This window comes from Strix uralensis, chromosome 11 (assembly GCF_047716275.1).
Source record: "Strix uralensis isolate ZFMK-TIS-50842 chromosome 11, bStrUra1, whole genome shotgun sequence".
NCBI classification, from domain to species: Eukaryota; Metazoa; Chordata; class Aves; order Strigiformes; family Strigidae; genus Strix; species Strix uralensis.
In genome coordinates this window covers 2,499,736-2,518,474 of record NC_133982.1, presented here as the reverse complement: position 1 = coordinate 2,518,474, position 18,739 = coordinate 2,499,736, and the positions used below count along the sequence as shown (strand labels likewise).

At 58.9% G+C, this 18,739-nt stretch overlaps 1 protein-coding gene across 2 annotated transcripts in view; it reads left to right on the top strand.

Annotated features, from left to right (window-relative positions):
- The first annotated feature begins 16,325 nt into the window (after positions 1-16,325).
- Positions 16,326-18,739, top strand: part of RBPMS2 (RNA binding protein, mRNA processing factor 2) — a 29,907-nt gene continuing 27,493 nt past the window's right edge. The window contains exon 1 of one of the 2 annotated variants that reach the window (XR_012630400.1): positions 16,326-16,673. Coding sequence is in view for 1 of the 2 variants with exons in the window: in XM_074880437.1 (XP_074736538.1) it covers positions 16,614-16,673 (60 nt within the window). In the remaining variant the exon portion in view is untranslated. The remainder of the gene's footprint in view (positions 16,674-18,739) is intronic. The other variant, XM_074880437.1, reaches the window with a different exon arrangement.

Here is an 18,739-nt window from a genome sequence, read left to right as displayed (position 1 = left end):
GCTGAGATGCAGCAGAGGTTTCCTTCCAATGTGACGGTTGGGGTCACTCTTTCACAACGAGCGTTTTTCTCCTGAGCACAAGTTGTGCTTTGCAATACCATAAACTCTGAGCCTCGCATCCTCTTAACGTTGTGCCGGCGGGGATTTCAAGCTCTTGGGACTCTGTTCTCTGGACGAACTCAGGGTCAGAAACATCTTTGATTTTAAATAGCTCAGCCACACAGGAATAAGCTTTTTATGTGGCCTCAGAAGCTCGATAAATTAGTGTTCAAGCTCCCTGGGCTTCTCTGGGTCTGAATCCAGCAAGGGAGCTGGGATCTGTTCATCGTCTGGCCACTCCTGGCTGTCAGCAGTGGGGAGGGAGTGATGTGGCTTAACCTCACAGCGTCATCCCCAGGTCTGGCACATGGACTCACGCCACGGTGTTTGTCACGGTCACTGCAACCTCCTCCTTGGCACCCCAAAACCACTGCGGTCCCAGGACAGGGGGAGTCTGGGGGTGATACCAGGACCGTGCTGGGCTCCCCGTGGGGAGGGTTTATACCATGTTTTGTTTCCCCCACTGCTGGACTTATGATTTCTCCCAAAAGGGCTAATGGAAAATATAATTAGGAAGCAGCGGAAAAAAAAAAAGTGATGGCTTTGCCCTGGCTGGCAGACATGGGGGCTCTCCCCACAGCTTGCTCTCCATCCCTTCCCTCACCCCTGCCCATCTCACCCCCTTGCCCCGCTGCTTCCCCCACCCTGGCAGTCCCCAGAACACCTTCGTGGTGTGAGCAGGGTGCAGACCCACTGAACCCATCCTCAGCTGGCTGACGTGCCCGCCAGCACCCGGCCTGGCTGGGGAGAGGAGCGGATGCCGCTGCAGTGCGTGGGCCTGGCTTGTGGTGGGCACAGCAAGGCCCACCCCTGGGGCCAGGCCGAGGCCCGCCGGCTCTTCCCTAGCAGCGAGGGGCCGGAGGCAGCCAGGCTGGAGCATCCTCAGGGGTTCCGGCCACGCTGCCGTCCCGTGTGAACGCGGCCTCTCCCAGCCCGCCCGGAGCACGTGTGACCACGTGGGAACGTCCTGTCCTGGCGGGGGAGGTGCGGGGGGACGTTGGGGGAAACGCGGGGGTGGGAGCGAAGCATCGCCCGGCGATGGGAACCGACCGCGCCGAGGAGGGGGTCTTCAGGGATGAATTCAGTGGCGGTGAAAGAGCCCAGCTGGCTCTGGCTGGCTGAGCGACGAGCCAAGCGTGCCAGGAGCGTGCCTGGCTCCTGCTGTCGTTGGGTGGCAGAGCCCCTCCGGGAAGCCCTGAACACCCAGTGGGGGCAGGAAGAGAGGGCGGGAAGGGGGTCACACTGATCCACACAGCCCCAGCCAGCCAGCCCCCGTTAGCAGTCCTCCTCAGTGGCTCAGTTATGGTTTGAGGAAGAGAAGATGTGCTGGGCATGATTTGGGAAGCAGATTGCCCAAGCACGGGGTGGTTTGCAATTCCAGGGTGGTGCCTTCGTGGTGGCAGGCCAGGGCCTGGCAGTGCTGCTCCTTGGAGGATGCGCCCAGTGCCAGGGAGCCAGCCCCAGCCTGGCACCAGGAGGGAGCCATGAGAAGATCATTTGCTTTATTCACAGCAGGGGTGGGGGTCCCATCTGCCAAGTGTGAGGACCAGCCAGGCCCGGTGACACCCTGCCGCCATGTCACAGGGGACGTGGTGCTGGTAACGTCCTTGGCCTTGCTGAATGGCCAGTGTGTGGTGGTGCCAGCTGGATGCTCTTCCTGGCCCTGCGGTGCAGCAGGGAGGTGTGAAGTGCCATATTCGCTTGGGCAAAAATGTTTCCCCCTCTGAACTTGATCCTTACACAGGGGCAGCCCTGAATGGTGCTCCCTTGGGAGGTGGCGCTGGCAGGGAGCCTTTCACTCCACTTTTTATATATTTCCCTGTGCTCCCTGTCATGCCGATCCTGGAAATCCCACCCCCCAGCTTTTCCTTTGGCATTTACACCCCTGGCCCAGGCTGGGTGGTGCCTCGCTTCTGCAGTGCTTATCCTGTCTCTTTCCCCCCATCCTGTCCCTACACCTCCCTTCTCATGAAGATGTTCACAAGACCACCTGAACACCTCCCAGAGAGGAGACCGGGCTTGGATGTCAAGCCGTGCCACCCTCTCCTTGCACCCAGCGTGTTGGATCAGCCGTGGAAAACCAGCCTCTTCCGACAGAGCAGGGCATCGCCCCTTCCCTGCATTGGTGCTGCTGCCTGGGGCTTTCGCGGGCAACTTTTCGTTGGCCTCTTCATGCTGAGCAGAATCATTTTGTGCTTCTTTCCCACATCGGGCAAACACTTGCCGTGTTATTAATTAACCCAGTTAGTCACGTAACCATAGTGCTGGACTAAATATTGTTTAAACCAGTGAACCTGAGCCTTGATTCACTTGCTCCTTTCTACTCCGAGGTACTGCGGCTCCATGGAGGGGGAAGTTTGCCTCATCAGCTGCCTTGGGGAGACCTGAAATGCAGAGGGCAGTGAGGATTTGCAGGAGGGGAAGGAGTCCTGGCGCAAGCTCTCTGGGGCTGCAGCGCTCTGGGTATTCCCAACACCCGGGCTTGGTTTGGGTTTGAATGCGGTCGGCTTTGATGCTGCATGTGCCAGCAACGCCGCTGTTGATTCCGCCTCACCGAGCGGCAGCCGGCCTGAGATGGAGCCTGTTTAATTCAGCAAGTCATAAATTCATAATGCTTATTTACCACGCACTGCCATGAATATTTGATAGCGGCCACCGGCCCGCTGCAGCGTGGCTTGTGGAGGAAAAGGAGGTGGCTGGTGGGGGGCTGGCGATGGGGCTGGCACGGAGCAGGGCTGCCTGGGCTAGTGTGGCTGTGCCAAGACAGGGCTGGAGAGACATGGGCTCCTCCTCCAGGCCTGCAAACATGCCAGTGGTGGGATGAAGCCGCGATGGCTCTGCAGAGAGATGTGTGGGGGCCGGGACGGCAGCTGGAGGCTGTCAGGGAGGAATGAAGCAGGGAGCCGGGTGCAGAGCAGGGGACCCGGCAATTGGTGACGAAGGGGGAAATTCGGAGACCTTGCGGGGTGGGACTTGGTTGTCCCCAGGGTGTCCCAGGGATGACCATGGGGGGCTGCTGGGTATGTGCCACTTGACGCTGGCTCTGCTCGGCAGCGGTTCAGTGATTAGCGCCGTGAACTCGGGAAGCCCCTTGACCCCCGACCCCGGCTCACTAATTGGCTGCGGGGAGGAACGTTGTGGTTCGCGGAGGGGTAAGGAGGAAGGAAACCTTCTCCCTGAGAGCTGCTGAGACTTCAAGGAAAAGGCACGGACGGGGGAGTTGAGCTGTGCAAAGACAATATTTTGCAGTTCACTCCAAAAGAGCCTCTTCCTGCTTATGGATCTGGAGCATTTTGCCCATCGTAAGCAAAAGCTGTTGCAGTCGGTGGCCCCCTTGCAGCTCCTGCCGAGCCCCCGCTCCGAGCTGGCAGTGCTGAGGGTTGCCTTTCTTGCTCTTTTGGAGGGGGCTGCCCTCTCCTGCCTTCCCTTTGCCCCACTCCCGTGGGTTATGGAGGGAGCCAGGCACGGGCTGTACCCCTGGAAACTCTGGGCTCCCCCACGAGCCAAGCTTCCTGCCGAAGGGCCACAGCAGCGGGGGGACAGTGTGTGGAGTGGGGGCTTGGCAGCTGGCGGAGCCTCATGGGATGTGACGGCTCCAGCGGGGCGTGCGGCTGCAGGTTGCCATCATGGTGGGGATCGGGCTGTGGCAGCTCAGAGGTGCCCCGGTGGGTCGGTGCCTTCCCCAGCATCGCTCAGGGAGCACCAGGGGCCATGGTATGCCGCTGATAAGGTGGCCCTCAGCCATCGGAGCTGCGGTGGCACTCGCTTGCTGAGTGTTCACTACTCTCCCCACTGTGCTGAGACAAGCCAGGCCAGCCCAAGTGACAGGTCTCCCCTTTTACGGTAGCTTTATCTGTCCCTGGGGAATGTGGCCCCAGTGCCAGCTCAGCCCTCCACAGCACCGCTGACAGCCGTGCTGCCTTCCTTACTGCTACCCAAACTTCCCCATCAGCTGGCCACGTCCCTGCTCCACCGGCTCCCAGACCCACCGCTGCCACATCCAGGGGATGTAGCAGGAATTAAAGCCCCTTCCCAGCCCACTGGGAGTCCTGCCCTGTGCTGGCTTCGCTGGAAGCAAAGAGTCAGGTGTTGGCTTGCAGCTCCATGCTGGACTGGGGACAGCGGGGTGCCCGTGCATCCCTGGGTGTTGCATCTCAAACCCCGCAGCCTTTACTCTGCTCCCTCAGCTCGGACCTGAACTTTTCACCCAGGACGTGACTTTGCACACTCCCCTGGTCGTTGCAACACTGGCGCCAGTGGGGCTGCTATCGGGGCTGCGGCTTAGGGGATTTGGGAGCGTGGCAGATGTGGGCAGCTCTGTTTTAATTTATGGTAACAAATGTTTATGAGCCTCATGCTAGAGCCCCTACTTCACATGCTAGAGCCCCATCTCTGTGGTTGGCTTCCTCCTCTTACAGCCTAGAGAGGACCAGATCACCATGGGCTGGTGCTGGAAGAGATCAACCACACTGCTTGTAGGGGATGAGTGAGACAGGGGACAACTGGAACTGGGAAGATGGGGTCTGTCTCGGCATTTGCTGGGAAGCAACTCTGAAGTGATGCAGGACAGCTGATGGATGAGTGGACACGTGTATGGGAACAAGCCCTCACTGCTGTCGCATCACTGGGAGCAGAGTGGGAAGACACCAGACACCTCCTGGAGAGTCACCCTCCTCGGTCACCGCTCCAACTGACTGTTTTCAGGCTGTCCCAGAGCTCTGTTGGGCATCTCTGCTGGCGTGGGCTGATGCTCCCAGTCGATCCCCAGCAGCATCCCTGCCAGCCCACACCGTGGCCTCTGCGGTCACAGGGTGACTGTTTGGTGAAGCGCTCAGCTGGCTCCCAGCCCTCCTTCGGGTGCCTGTTCCTCTGAAATATTCATCAGCATGCTCCATGGGAGATGCCGAATTGCTCTAAACCTCTCTGAATATTTCATCCCCCGCCCTGTGAATGGTACTGCTGTTCTGCAGGAGCTGGTGATGTCCCCGGGCCAGATCCCTCTGAGATAAGCTGAAAAAATGGCAGGTTGGTGTCCCACAAGCCTGCCTGCTCACTGGGGCCGTGACACCAGCTTGCCCCCTGCCCCCCCCAGCCCTCTTCTCCTCCTCTTCTCCCCGCGGTTTCCACAACCCCTCCCAAACACAGCATTTCTTGCCATTCCCACGAGCAACTCTTGGTGTTCAGGGATACAGGAGATGGACCCAATGGGGACACCGGGAGCAGGTGGGGGCAGCTCTGCCTGTCCCACTGGGTGCTGCCCAGGGTGGGTTTGGGTGCAGTGGGTGGGGAGTGCAGGTGCAGGGATTTGTGGAGAAGCAGGGTGCAAGGGTGAGGGGTTGGCAGGTGATGTGGGCACTAACAGTGGGTGCAGGACCTAGTGGGGGTGCAGGGATGAGCAGGAGGAACAGGGATGATTCAGGGCGCAGGCCTTAGCAGCGACGCAGGGATTAGCAAAGGGTGCCAGGTTTTGCACAACAGCTCTGCCTTTCAGCGTTCGACCGCCGCTGCCGAGTGCTTCGAGGCACCCAAGTTACTCATTATTCTGATTAATTTGTCAGCAATTTTGACCAAATAAGTCAAGAAAGTGGAAAAATATCTGAAGAGCTTCTTGCCCTTTGCTGTGCTGCCTGGAGCGGCATTGGGAGCTATCACTGTGGTGCCAAGACCCCTCCGCTGATTTTGCTGGTCTCAGAGATGGGGAACAGGAGGAAACTGGGGTTTCCCACCCTGGGGACACAGAGAAACATGTCTGGCCCCATCCCATTGCCTCACCCCACTCCCTGGGAGGCTCTTTCTCCACCTCCCTGCTCCAGGAGTTAAAACCTTCCCTTCAGCCTGGCGTTGCTCATGGAAAGTTTATATATAGCCTTTTGTTTTTGCCAGCATCCCCCTTGAGTTTAAATAGCTCTTCCCCATCCCTGGTGTTGACCCCGGATGTATTTATAGAGAGCAATCAGATCTGTGCTCAGCACCGAGCACACCAAGCTCGTGTTGTGCCCCCGTGGGAGGCTCTTACATCAGCATGGCTTCACATTTATCCTTGCCTCTAAGGAGGAGGCCAGGAGGACTGGAGGGGGGCTGCTTGGAGGGTTCAGAGCTGGGGCTGTGCCAGGCTGCAGATGGCTTCCTTTGGGGTGGCTGCACCAATTCTGGACATGGAGCGGCTTTTTGGGTCGCCATCATTAGGGTTCAGAGTGAACGCTGGCTTGCAAGGACCAGTGCTGCTTTTCCTGAGACTGCCGTTTCGTGTGTTTCATGTCGTGGAGTTGAAATGTGTCTCCGGTGCCAGGGGTCATGCGAAGCCAGGGCTGTGAGCAATCCTGTGCGGTGGTTTAACTCCCCAGGGTTAAGCGGGAAACTCCTGCCACCTCGCCTCCAGCCAGCCAGCTCCCCCCGCGGGTGCCAGCTCTGCTCCCACCCTGGAGGTCCAGGCTGCTGGGCGGCCTCCCCTCCAATCTCAGCTCTTGACTATTTAAGGCAAATCTCCTCGCTGGACTTTTAAACAAAACCCGGGCTCCTCTCGCTTTCCTCGTTTTAAATAACTCTCCTGGCGTAAACAGAACAAGGCATAAGACTATAAATCAGGCATTCCCGGGACCTGCCTGGCAGGGCGTGTGCGTGGGGGGCTCACCAGAGCCCTGAGCTTCATGGGGAGCTCTTTTCAGTGCCTGGGGGGGAGCGGGCGTGCACGGGGAGTGATAAGAGGGCAAGAGGGGGTCTCGTGGAGTAGGCGTTCCCAAGGAGACTAATGAGATTACAGGGCGAGAGGCGCTGCCTGGGCTGCCGGCGTTTGGGGTGAAATAATTAAGGTTGCAAAAAAGTTTCCATCCCAGCCCCTTGCATGTCGTTCCCCACCGAGACTGGAATTTTCCAGGCCATATTCCCTTCCTGAAAATGAATTTTTCCTGGGAAGTTTGTGCTGGTGATGGTCAGTGATGCAGTGAGGTTTTGCAGGAATTTGGGATTTGGGGGAAAATGTCTAGACTGCGGGTGTGAGCTCAGCGTGTCAGTCGTGGGGACACGGGCACTTTGCACCACAGCGCATCCCCTCCCGTCTCATCAGCCGGAGCGTTCTGCAACGGCCGGCTCTGGAAAACTGGCCCTTGCTGCCGTTGGTCCGTGGTGCTTATGCACTGTGGTCGAAGCAGAGCAGAAGTAATTATAGCTCATCCCAGGGACCAGTGCTTCCCATGATAAAACTCTTTGTTTTCTGTGGTTTTAGGGCTTTGCCAAACTTTAATCATGAGCTGAAGTCTTTCATGCTGGGTGTCCAACATACCAACATACACAAATTCATCTAAACAGTCCAGTTTAAACAAGTCTGGCATTTCTGGGACTGAGAATTGGGAAGATATATTACTTTGGTTTGCTGCCAAGGCTTGAAACTCTGAGGAGTGAGACTTGGGGTGCCTTGGGGATGGGGATGGGCCACTAACTGTGCCCATCAGAAACCCCAGCCTCTGGCCAAGTCAAGGAGCCCTCAAAAACCCTGCAGGTTGGGCAGGCTCCTTGGCTTTGCCCGGCTGAGCTGTGGTGAGCATGCCCTGCATGGGGACAGCACCGGGAAGGGTGCTGCTGCGGAGCGTTGGCTTTGTACCCCCAGCTCCAGGAGGGCAGGAGCGACCAAGAGCTGCGCTGCCGAGCTCAGCCTGCCCACCGCCGCTGCCCTCTGCCTCCCCTTCTCTGCCCAAAGACAAGCAGGATGGATGGAGCAGCCTCTTGAAAAGCGACGCTTCATTTAGCTCTCATCCTCCCCTGATTTGCTAATCCCTCTCGTTATCCACATGACCGAGGAGCAGCCTTCAAAGTGCTTTTACAGAGCTGGTTGCACCCTTGGCCAGGACTTGTCATCCTCAGGACTGGGGCATGGGTCCTCCTTGACCAGAGGAGATGGGAGGTCTTCTCCATGCCATGCTTGGTAGGCTGGGCCGTCCCCCGTGCTGGGCAGTAGCCCGCAGGGTCTGATGATGGAGGTGTCCCAGGCTGCCCTCCACAGTGCTCAGCACAGCAGGGAGGACAGTAGAGAGGAGGAAGGAGGCTGCAAGGAGTCTTCTCCCCTTCCCTCGAAGCCATCCATGGACACGTGTACCCCCAGTGCAGAGGGCTGGCTGAGGGAACCCCGTGGGAGCAGGGAGTGTCCTGGGGAAGGACATGATAAATGAGCCAATGAAGGGCTTTTCCAGGCTTGTGGCTGCCACAGAGAAAGTGCCGCATCCAGGCTGGAGCGATGCTCATCCCGCACGTCCCCTCTCGCTCCCTGGCTTGCTTCGTGAGGCTTTGGGAACCGCAGTGCATCACGGCCTGTCGCCGGCAGCAGCGGCGGCAGGGGAGCTGAGCCATGCCACGTGCAGGGGGATTGCTCGCTTGGGTTTTTGGCCATCTGTTTTCCAAGTCGGAAGGTCATGTGTATGTTGGTCGAGTTGCCAAGGATTCCTCCACAACAAGTCCTTTTGTTTTATTTGACAAGGTCTCCAGTGTGTAGAAGGGCTGGACATTAGTAACTTTCATGAAAATGGGACGCCTTTTCTCTTGGGAGAGTTCGGGTAATGCTTTCTGGGATGACCAGGGAACGTATCACGTGGCAGGGCTCGAAGCTGCCCACCTCCTTCTTGACTGTCTAGATGCTTAATGGCAAAGTTTGGGAGCATTTCTGCCCTTCATATGATCTATAATGTCTGTTAATTAGGCATGAAGATAATGTAGCAGAGGATGAAGAGATCCTGGTCTGGAGAGGTCAGAGGTGGGTCTGCTGAGCAGGATGGGACATGGCTCCCCCACTTGATAGCACCTGGCCGAGGGATCCTTGCTTGGGCAACCTGGGTTTGCTGACACCCAGAGGCGCCTGGGCCAGGTCCTGAGGGTAGGACAACACATGAGGGCTCAGGACACCGAGGGCACTAATCCTCTGTCAAGGTCAAGCCTTGTCCCGTCCCTCCTGCTCCAGCCACCCCCATGGGCACTGAAGCTGATATTCTCACTGAGCACCCTGTCAAAACCTCAGTCAAACAACCACAGAGGGTGGGAAGGGGCAGGATCCGGCCCGGCAAGGGCTTGCCACAGTGCGCCGTGCCTTCTCCCTGCCTCCAGGGCAGATCTGGAGACCGTCGGTGCCACTTTGTCGGTGCCGAGTGCCAGGCGCATCAGCAGAGCTGCGCTTGCTGACGGAGGCAGTGATAGTGGGGCTGGGGGGAGCCTTTCCCCCCACAGAGCTGAGAGCCTGTCCCTCTGCCTGTGGGGCAGCTCCCACTATGGCTCAAATGAGGAGGGACGGATCCAACTGCAGAAATCCATCCGTTAGGGCCTGCGTGGGACGGCAGCAACCTGGGCAGCTCTGTGGACAAGGCATCACACTGATCATATCATTGGTGAGGCCCAGCTGCCACATGGGTGAGAATTTTGGCCCCCGAGAGCACCATGGTGGCTTCAGTTGCTCTCCTGGCTGAATGGTGGTGAAGGGAGCTACAGGAGATGGACACGGAGGGAGAGCCCTGGTGCTCAAACGTGTCTGTGTATCACATGGACCCGGCGCTGAGACAGCCCTCGCCCCCCGCTCGGCAAAGCCGGGTTTCTGCCTCCGTTAAGGGCCAAGTCTTGGTGCCCCTTGGGCAGTGGTTCAGTGCAGGATGAGTGCTGGAGCCAGGCTTGCAGCCACCCCATGCAAAGGGTTGGGCTCGCTCTGGGGCCTTTAACAAATGCCTGTATAATAGATTCACACTGGTTTATTCCCCCATAATTAATATGCCCAATCCAGTGCAAATGACACATTAATTATGAAACTAAAGAGATAACAGTGCATTTTTTAAGCACTGCACAATCAAGGAGGAGCACTGCCCTTTTTTTCTTCATATTTCATCTTCAAGGCAAAAAAATGAAGAGTTTTGGGGCAGACTAAAGTACTGCCTTCATTTCCTAGGTGAATGAACGGCAGAAGCCCTCCATGCAGCAGTGCTTTTTCCACCGGGAGGCTGCCGTCACGCTGCATCTGCAAACCATCAGAGGAAAGCGTTTGGGTTTATTGTTCCTGCTCCTGGCTCCAAACAGGCTTTTCTGTTTGGCGGCATTTTTTTATTCAAATTTTGTAAACACGAGCTCTCCCTGCTCCTTTTTGGTCTGAAGCCCACTTGGTGGGTTCACGTCACGGGGCACAGTGAGTGTCCTCAGAGCTCAGCTCCAGCAGCGCTGCCAGGAGCCGCTCTGAAATGCCCATAAAAGCAGCTTTGCAGCGATCCGATGCGTCTGAGCAAACATTTGCGCACACCTCCGAGCCCCTGTCTTTCTCGGTTAACTTCAGCTCATCCTCCTGGGGGAAGGCAGAGCTGGAGAAGACGAGTGGTGACGTACGAAAAGGAATTAAAGTTTGAAAGCGCTCACTGCCGTCCTCAAAGCAGCTACTCCAGGCATGTGATGTTGGATGAGCCCTGCCATTCCCCAGCTCCTTGTCTCTGCCCAGCATCCACTGGGCCGCCCGAAGTCCTGCGCAGCCCCTGGGATGGTGCTATTCGCATCCTGTCATTCGGCACCCAAATATCAGTGGGCCCCAGTGCCAATTTTCCTGCTACAGCTTTCATCCTCTGCCCTTTAGCGGTGCTACTCAACCAATCCTGGGGATGTCATGGGTTTCAGAGGGGAGTGGGCCAGCAGAGCCTCGCTGATCGATTTGGGGCATGGAGAGCATGTCCTGAGGGGTTGCTCCAGCCATTACATGGGGCGACCTGCTGCTCTCCTGCCTTCAAGCATCCTCCTGTTATTCTGGAGTCCTCAAGCCTCTTACGATGACCTTGCCTCTACCTGCACACAACATGCACATGCTGCAGGGCTGCCCATCCCCTTCTCCCAGGAGAAGTGACGTGTCCTGCAGCTATCACAGTTAAATACAGCAGAAGAACTGGGACCAGCAGGAATCTGAATGGTATGACTGGGCAGGAGCAGCCCTCCACCACCTGAACCTTTGTGGTGCTTAGGACCGGTGTAGCCACGTGGCATTTGGTCCAACACATGGAAGGGGTTGGAAGCTGCTCTTCACCCTGCCCTTGGCCAAGTGCCAACCCTGCTGTTTGGGGGCAAAGGAGGTTGTGGGGCCTGGAGGAATGGCTGGGTAAGGCAGAGATGGGGACTGGGAGGTGAGGGAACCACAGAAGGGCCAGAGAGGGGTCACCAAGGACCTGGGCTGGCTTACTCAGGCCAAAATGAGGTCAAAAGAAGGTGTACTAGCAGCTTACTAGAGGGGTAGTTACAAAGATGGTGGAGCTACACTTCCCTTGATAGTGGCAGATGATATAACGTGGAGCAACAGCCACAGGTGGTGGCTTGGGAGGGTCTGGTTGGGTGTTAGGGAAGACTTCTTCCCTGCAGGGTGCTGCAGCATTGGGATAGACACCTGGAGAGGGGGGGTTGCTCCATCCTTGGGGGTTTTCAAGGCAGGACCAACCTGATCCAGTGCTGGTGACAGCCCTGCAGCCTGTTGGATGGGACTGCAGAGGTCCCACCATCGCTGTGTGATGCTATAACAAGTCTTCAGATGTTTGGATGCTGATCCACGCCAAAAGCAGCATTTCAGCCCTAAATCCTTCTGCCTGTGACCAGAAAGGTTTCTGAGAACTCATTTAAGGTGACACCAGCACCCAGCTTGCACGTGCCCATCACTCGCCGCAGCAGTGTCAGCCAGTCCCGTGGCACAGTGAGGTCAGCTGGTCTGCACTGATTGCTTGGAAATCAGGGTTTCTCCACGTCCCATGGTTAGTGGCCTCTTTCCAGCCAGCACTGCAAATCCCAGTCCAAAATAATTAACCAGAAAAACTAAGGGCATGAGGCGATAGCAGCTGGGACGGATGGAGGGGTGTACAGGGGTGTCTCCGGGGCAGCAGGGAGGAGAGCAGCAGAGCAGTGCTAGCTGACGTGCTCCAGGGAGATGTGGGGCTTCCCAGGCAAGGACAGGAGAAGTTGGCGCCAGTGGCGAGCAGAGGAAATTGTCCCTTCACCATACCTCAGACATGTTGGAAGTGGCACAGGAGTGTCCTCTCTGCCCTGGGACAAACGCCAAGGCTCAGCTGTTGTCCCAGATAAGCAGTGAGAAACAACAAAACAACCTAGCAGCTCATCCAAAGCGTGGCACAGCCTGTGATGGGCTTGGGGATAGCAGGGACCCAAGGTACCTCCTGTGACAACCACCATGATCCCCAAAATGAAATTCATTGTCTCTCTACAGATGGGTGAATGAGTCCTGGGATCACAAAACGAATGGGCAGCAGATACAGGATGCAGGAGCCCAGCTGGGCTGAGACATCCCTCTGTTATCACCTATAACCAGCGTCTGAGGGGCCAGACCCTGCTCCTGGCTATCCTACCTCCTGAGCTGGTGACCTGCTTGTTCAAAAGAGCCCTTGGAAAATGTTAAGCTGAGAAACTGTGTGAAAACACAAGATTGGCTACAGGTGGCTGTTGTTTCAAGTCCCAGCTTGATTTCTCAGCTGATTACAACCTGTTTCTCTCTCAAGTACTTCAGTAACCTGCTTGATGGCTGTGAGCAGCTCACAGCTGTTACTCCTTTTTCTTGGTGAGGCATTGCAGTTCCCATCATTTACAAAGAGGATGGTGTGGTTAGAGCTGCTTTTATGGAGCACCTTGGCAGGGCAGCCAGGGACAGGTATCACCCTGTGCGTGCTGCCCGTCCCTGCGTGTGAAGTAGCATGAAGGAGACCTGGAAGTTGCTCTGAAGATGAGGATGCTGTTTTCTAGCTGGCAATGACCTGGATGGGGCTTGTGGCTTAGAGGCCACCCCAGCAAGCTGCTTTCTGAGCCCTGCCACATGCTTGCAGCAGCACAGTTGGTTTTAGGTGGGTATTGCTGCTGAGTTATCCCATGCTTGCTGCACGCAAGCTAAGAAGGTCACAACACTGCAAATGAAGCACATGGTCAAGTGACTGCAGGAGACCATGCAGTCTTGGGCATAAGAGTAACTTTCTGGTCTCACTTAGGTGCTTTTCATCAGTGTGGATTTGGTGTCACTGCCAGCTTCTTCACTCTGATATGGGAGAGGTTGGTGGGTGCAGGCTGGATAGTCACAGCATCACCTCTGCTCTTCTAACGAGTGCATCTCGGTGGAGGTGGTGTGGCAAGGACAGGGCCTCTGATGCAGACATTGGCTAGACTGCAGAGGTGGATGCTGTTGGGTGGTAGATGCCTCAGGGAGAAAAGTGTTGGTGTAAAAATACATTGCTGTAAAACTTGGATAAGCATGGTCCAAACCAGAGTGTCACCCTGGCCCTGCACTGGTTCTGATGTGGTCTCAGATCACAGAGTTAAAGCTGAGCATCTCCACGTGCAGGTGGAGATCTACCCAAAGAAAAAATCCTCAGCCAAAACCAATGCAGAGATATCACAGTTTTCTGGCGGACTGGCTCACCTGCACAAGTTGGCAGCAGTGACTGCTTCATTTGTCCCCCCTTTGGTTCACCCTTGTAAGCTCCTGGGGGCAGGGAACATCTCCTCCCTGTGCAGTTGGTTGGACCACCAAGGGCTCCATGAGCTGAAGCACGTGCTGCTTTGCCGCGATGCTTTGGGAGGGGAGAGGCTGCCTGGGTGTGATGTTTTTGGGGCCATCAAAGGGACTTACAATCCACAAGATGCTGGGACAGAGGGTGCTGCCACCACATACAGCTCTGAGGGGGGGTCGTGCAAGGAGGATGCTTCTCTCTTGCCCAACAGCAACACGATGAACTTGCCTACAGTATAAGCCACAGGTTACGGGCCATCAGTCTGGCAGCAATGTGGTGGACCCGCTGTCATTGCCTCAGCGTGATGGACGCAGCAGCTCTTCCGCCTGCAGCGGGTGTTTTTCCTGCTGTGGAAGAGGCGGCATGTTTCCTCCGTGTGTGCGTGCGGCGCGGCTTCCTTGGGGGTCTGATGAAAACGCGCTGCTGCTTCTGACTTCCACCCTTTTGTGTCCCCGGCTTGCCGCAGGCTCCGTGTCTCCTGACTCAAAGTCTGTAGAAAGTGAAAAAAAACAAACCCTAAACACCGAGAAAACTCTGTGAGGTTATGCTGGTTTTTGCTTAATGAGCACAGGAAGCAAATATTCCTGGTCTTCGTCAGGGCAGGCTTGCTTCGAGTCTTTTCGGCACGGCAGGCAATGCTATCCTGGGAGTTATTCCTGCGCAGCCTTACCCTGGGGATGAGGTTATGGTGAAGCGCAGCATCGCTGAAGACTGGAGAAAGTCCCTGCTCTGCTGAGGATCCATCCATGCCGAGCTCTGTGGGTGGAACGGGGGGCTCTCACTATGGCGCGGCAGGGCTGGGTGTATTCTTTGTGTGAAAAGTCTCTCAAAAAATCAGCCTGTAGGACAACATTGTAAATAAGCAAATTTATTTTTTTTTAAATTAAAAAGTGGGTTTTTTTCCTCCCCTCTTGCAGGGATTGGGCTCTCTGTCTTAGCAGCTTGTTACACAGCCTTACAAAAAGAAATAGTTGTTTTGCCACTGTCAGTATGAGAACTTGATACACAAACTCACGGTGCCACATGCAAACAGCTGCTGCTGCTGCTGCTGCTAAAAGCCCCAACCCAGACAGCACGGCGATGCAAAGCCGACGCTCCCAGAGGACGTTTCCTCCCCTCCAACACACCTCCTGCGATGAACCCACCCGGCTGCGCAGGCACTTGCTTGGCTATGGGAACCACCTCAGTGATGCTGCTGGACCCGGAGCTCCTTGGGTTGCGCTGGGCGATGCTGGTGCATGGGGACACCTGAGTTTAGGGTTAAATTTTCATGCGGTGCCTCTGCATAACCAGGTGGCAAAGCAAGTCAGAGGCTGGGGCTTGAACAGGGCGGTAAACCCAGGTGTCAGTGGAGAAATCAGCTGTGATTGCCGCTGGCCAGGCTCACACCTCTTCACAACATGCACGTGAGCAAAACGTTATCCCCGAGCTCCTGCTGAAAGCAAACGGTCACTCAGAGCCAGTCGTGGGCTCAGATTGATTTTGAAGTGACATTCAGTGCAGTTGGGACCACACAGGCCAGGGGTGTGCTGGAGCGTGGCCAGCCAGGGCTAACCCTGGCGAGCCCAGGACGGGGAGCACACGTCGCATCTGCAGCCTGGGGGGGCTACGGGAGCACCGGGGCAGGGTAGGGCTGATGTTTCCCCTCACTTTCACTCAGCCCCAGCGCCGAGGAAGCAGCGAGGACGGGGTACAAGCAGTGCTGGTTAAGCTGACGTGGCTCAGATCCCCTCAACATCTCCCAGTTGTCAGGTTGACCCCGAACCCTTGGGGGGACACATCTGCCTCGCACAGGAATGCAGCGTGCAGGAACAAGCCACATATACCCCATTTTCTGCTCCCGTTGCACGTGTGTGCTGCCCTTTCGCATGAAGGCCTGGAAGAAGGCAGGACCCTCTTCATCCTCTGCGGCTGCCGTAGCGGAGATGGGAATGTGTCGGGCTGCTCCCTGGGCACGGTCGGGATCTCTGGGGGGGCTGGCACACCGCTGCATCGGGGAGCCAGGAACCTTGCCAGAGCCTGGCTCCAACCTGCGCCAGCCTCCCTGCCTGCTTTGTGAGGATGAGGATGGTTAGTCAGCAGCGCGGGCAAGACGATGGTCATCACGCCTCAGCCCCGCTCCTCCTCTCGGGCCTGAGATGGGGGCTGTGATCCGGGCACCCACCGGCTCTCTGCGGGGACCTGGGGCTGCTCTGGCAGGAGGAATTGGGCTGTTGGCCCCCGGGAACCGGCGGCTGCTGTTGGGGGGGATTTGGGGTCTCAGGGCCGCCGTCCCGGGGTTAAGGAGCCATGTCCCGAGCTCCCGGGGCGGCTGTTCCTGGGGCTCGGGGCTTTCATCGGCGGGTTACAGAGTTGCCGTCCCAGGGCTGGGGGGCTGCGGTCCCGGGGCGCTCGGACCCCCGCGGGCTTCAGCCACATCCTCCCCCCGCCCCGGCGATGCCCCGGAGGGCGCAGCCCGGCCCCGCTGCGGGCGGAGAGGCCGGCGGGCCCTTTAAGAAAGTCGAAGCCCGAAAGTTCATCAAAGTTGAGAAAGTTTTTCGTGGAAAGGAGGGGAAAAAAAATAAATTAAAATAACTCGAGCCCAACAACAACAACAAAAAAAAAAAGCCCCGCACCCCCCCGGGGGGGGCGGGCCGGGCCGGGATTGGCGGCGGGCGGCCCGGGGGCGGCCCCGGGCGGGCGGGGCGGGGGCGGGCGGGTCCCGGCCCCGCTGCTCGGTGCGCGGCGGCGGCGGCACCGGGAGCGGCGGCGGGGGCTGGGGCGCGTCGGCCCCGCAGCTGCGGCTCGTTGCGCTCCGCTCGGCCCCGCTCCGGCCCCGGCCCCAGCCCCGGCCCTTAACAGCGGCGCGGTCCCGGGACGCCGCATGTGAGCCGGGAGGGCAGCGCCGCCCCGCACCGCCCCGCACCGCCCCCCCGCGCACCGGCCCCGCACCGGCCCCCTGCTCCCGGCCCGGTCCCGCGGAGCTCCGGAGCAACCGCACAACCCCCCGCCCCGTCCGCCCCCCTACCCCGGCACCCCACCATGAGCAACCTCAACAAGGACACCGAGCACACCAACGGCAGCGGCAACGTCGAGGAGGAGGTGGGCACCGGGCGGGAAACCGGGGATGGGGCACGGCGGGGATGGAGCACCGGGGCGTCGGGGCACCGGCGGTGGAGCACGGTGGTGTCGGGGGACTGGCGATGGGGCGGTGGGGATGCGGCACCGGGGCGTCGGGGAACCGGGGACGGAGCGCAGGGCAGTGCCGTGGTCGGGGAACCGAGGAGGCGGCCTCGGGGTTGGACCCCCCGGGTCGTCGGGGAACCGGAGGCGGGACGCCGGGGCCGCCCCGGGCTGGGGAGCTGAGGCGGGGCCGCGGGAGCTGGAGTACGGAGGCAGCTGGGGAGCCGGGGCTGGAGCCCCCCGGGCTGGGTGCTGGGAGCGGCTCTCGGGGCTGGAGCCCCCCGGGCCATCCCGGGGAGGGGGTAGGGGCTGGATCGGGGCTGGCGGCCGGGCAGGGCGAGCCCCGGCTGCCGGCTGGGAGCCCCCTCGTCAGCCCAGTGTCCCTGTAGCCCCGCGGGGCAGGGGACCGGCAGGTCTCCCCCTCCCTCCAGCCTAGCCAGTGCCTGTGGGCATGGTGTCCTGTCCCCAAGCCCCTGCGGCCGGAGGGCACCAGGCTCCTGCATCCTGGCACCGCTCTGCCCATGTTGGGGACACGCTTGGACCGCGGTGGTGGAGACCTTGCCCTGCTCCCCATGTGCTGGCAGCCGGGCTGGGGGGCTGTGAGCTGCCCTGCTAGCAGTCCCCTTTCCCTCGATGGCCATTGCAAGCCAGAGCCTGGATGCTGCTGGACTCTGCACTGGGAGGGCTTGCAAGGGTCACTTGTCCGTAGCCACATGCCGAAGCTGAGCTTGCAGCCTTGCACGTTTGCCCTCCAGCTGTCGGAGCTGCTGGCTGGGCAGCAGCATCGCTGCTAGCACAGCGCCTCTCTCATCGTACTCCTCGAGCAGGCGTTGGCGCGATGGGTCGCCAGCCACCCTCCATCTTGGAGAGGGCACTGGAAAACGCTCGGCCTTGGTAGCATTTTGCTGCAGTCCTCCACGCCTGGCCCTCGGGACCAGGGAGGTGCTCTGCCCCCTCCCCTCGCCCTTCTCCGGCGCGCCGTGCGCTCGTGCCGCCGCAACATGGCGCCTGGCTTGCTCCGCCACCACCGGGGCTGCACGGTCCCCGTGCACCAGCTGTCTTGGGGCCATCGTACCTGCTCGTCTTCAGCCCCGGCGTGGGGGGACCCGGGTAATGGGGTGGAATGGATTGGCAGGCGGCGGCCGTAACGTTTCTCTCCCCTGTGTGGAGCAGGGTTTAGGTGATGCGATGGGATGTAGATGCGATGCTGCTGGTGACACCAACCTCACTGGGTGGCACTGGTGTGGGTGGGCAGAGAGACAGAGCACCTGGGGCCCTGTGCCGCTTCCCCGGTGTGGGGAGGCTCGGTACCAGGGGGTTTCGTGGGCTGTGCACGCGTGCGCAGAAGACTCAATGCGGCTCCTTGATCCAATTATTCACTGGCCTGCAAAGCTCGCCGAGGTCGATGCCGCTTGGCACATTCCAGTGGCGTTGCTCCGGCTGGGCTGGTGCCTTGCCAGTGGTGGCTGGGTGAGCTCTTGGTGCTGGGGCAGAGCCGGCCCGTTCCCTGCTGCAGGGTGGTACTTTGGCGAAGTGGGTGCTGGCAGTTGTTGTGTTTCGAGAGCCTGGAAATCCCAGCCCTTTGGGGAGGCCAGTCCTCCCTGGAGTGATCGTTGGTGGCTGGAAAACCGAGTTAAAGATTGCATCCCTGGGAAACTGGGCAAGGGTTGAACAGAAGCGGCCCCTGCTCTCCGTCACGCTGCCTCCGGGTGGGTGCAGGGAGGGGGACAGTTCAGTCTACCCTGCTAGATGGTCGGCAGCCTTGCCAGGAGCATTTGTCACCCTGCGCCCAGGGGTGCAACAAAGGACTGACTACCCTGGAGGTGACTGAGGGTGTCTGGGAGGTGGTGGGCTGGGACTGGTGGGGGGGGTGTCCCCATCCCTGGTGGGGTTGCCCTCTCTCTGCCAGGATCCATCATAAATAATGCTGTGGGTGATGAGCTCTTGGTTGGGCTCTGTGGTGGCTGCTCCGTGCCCGCAGGAAC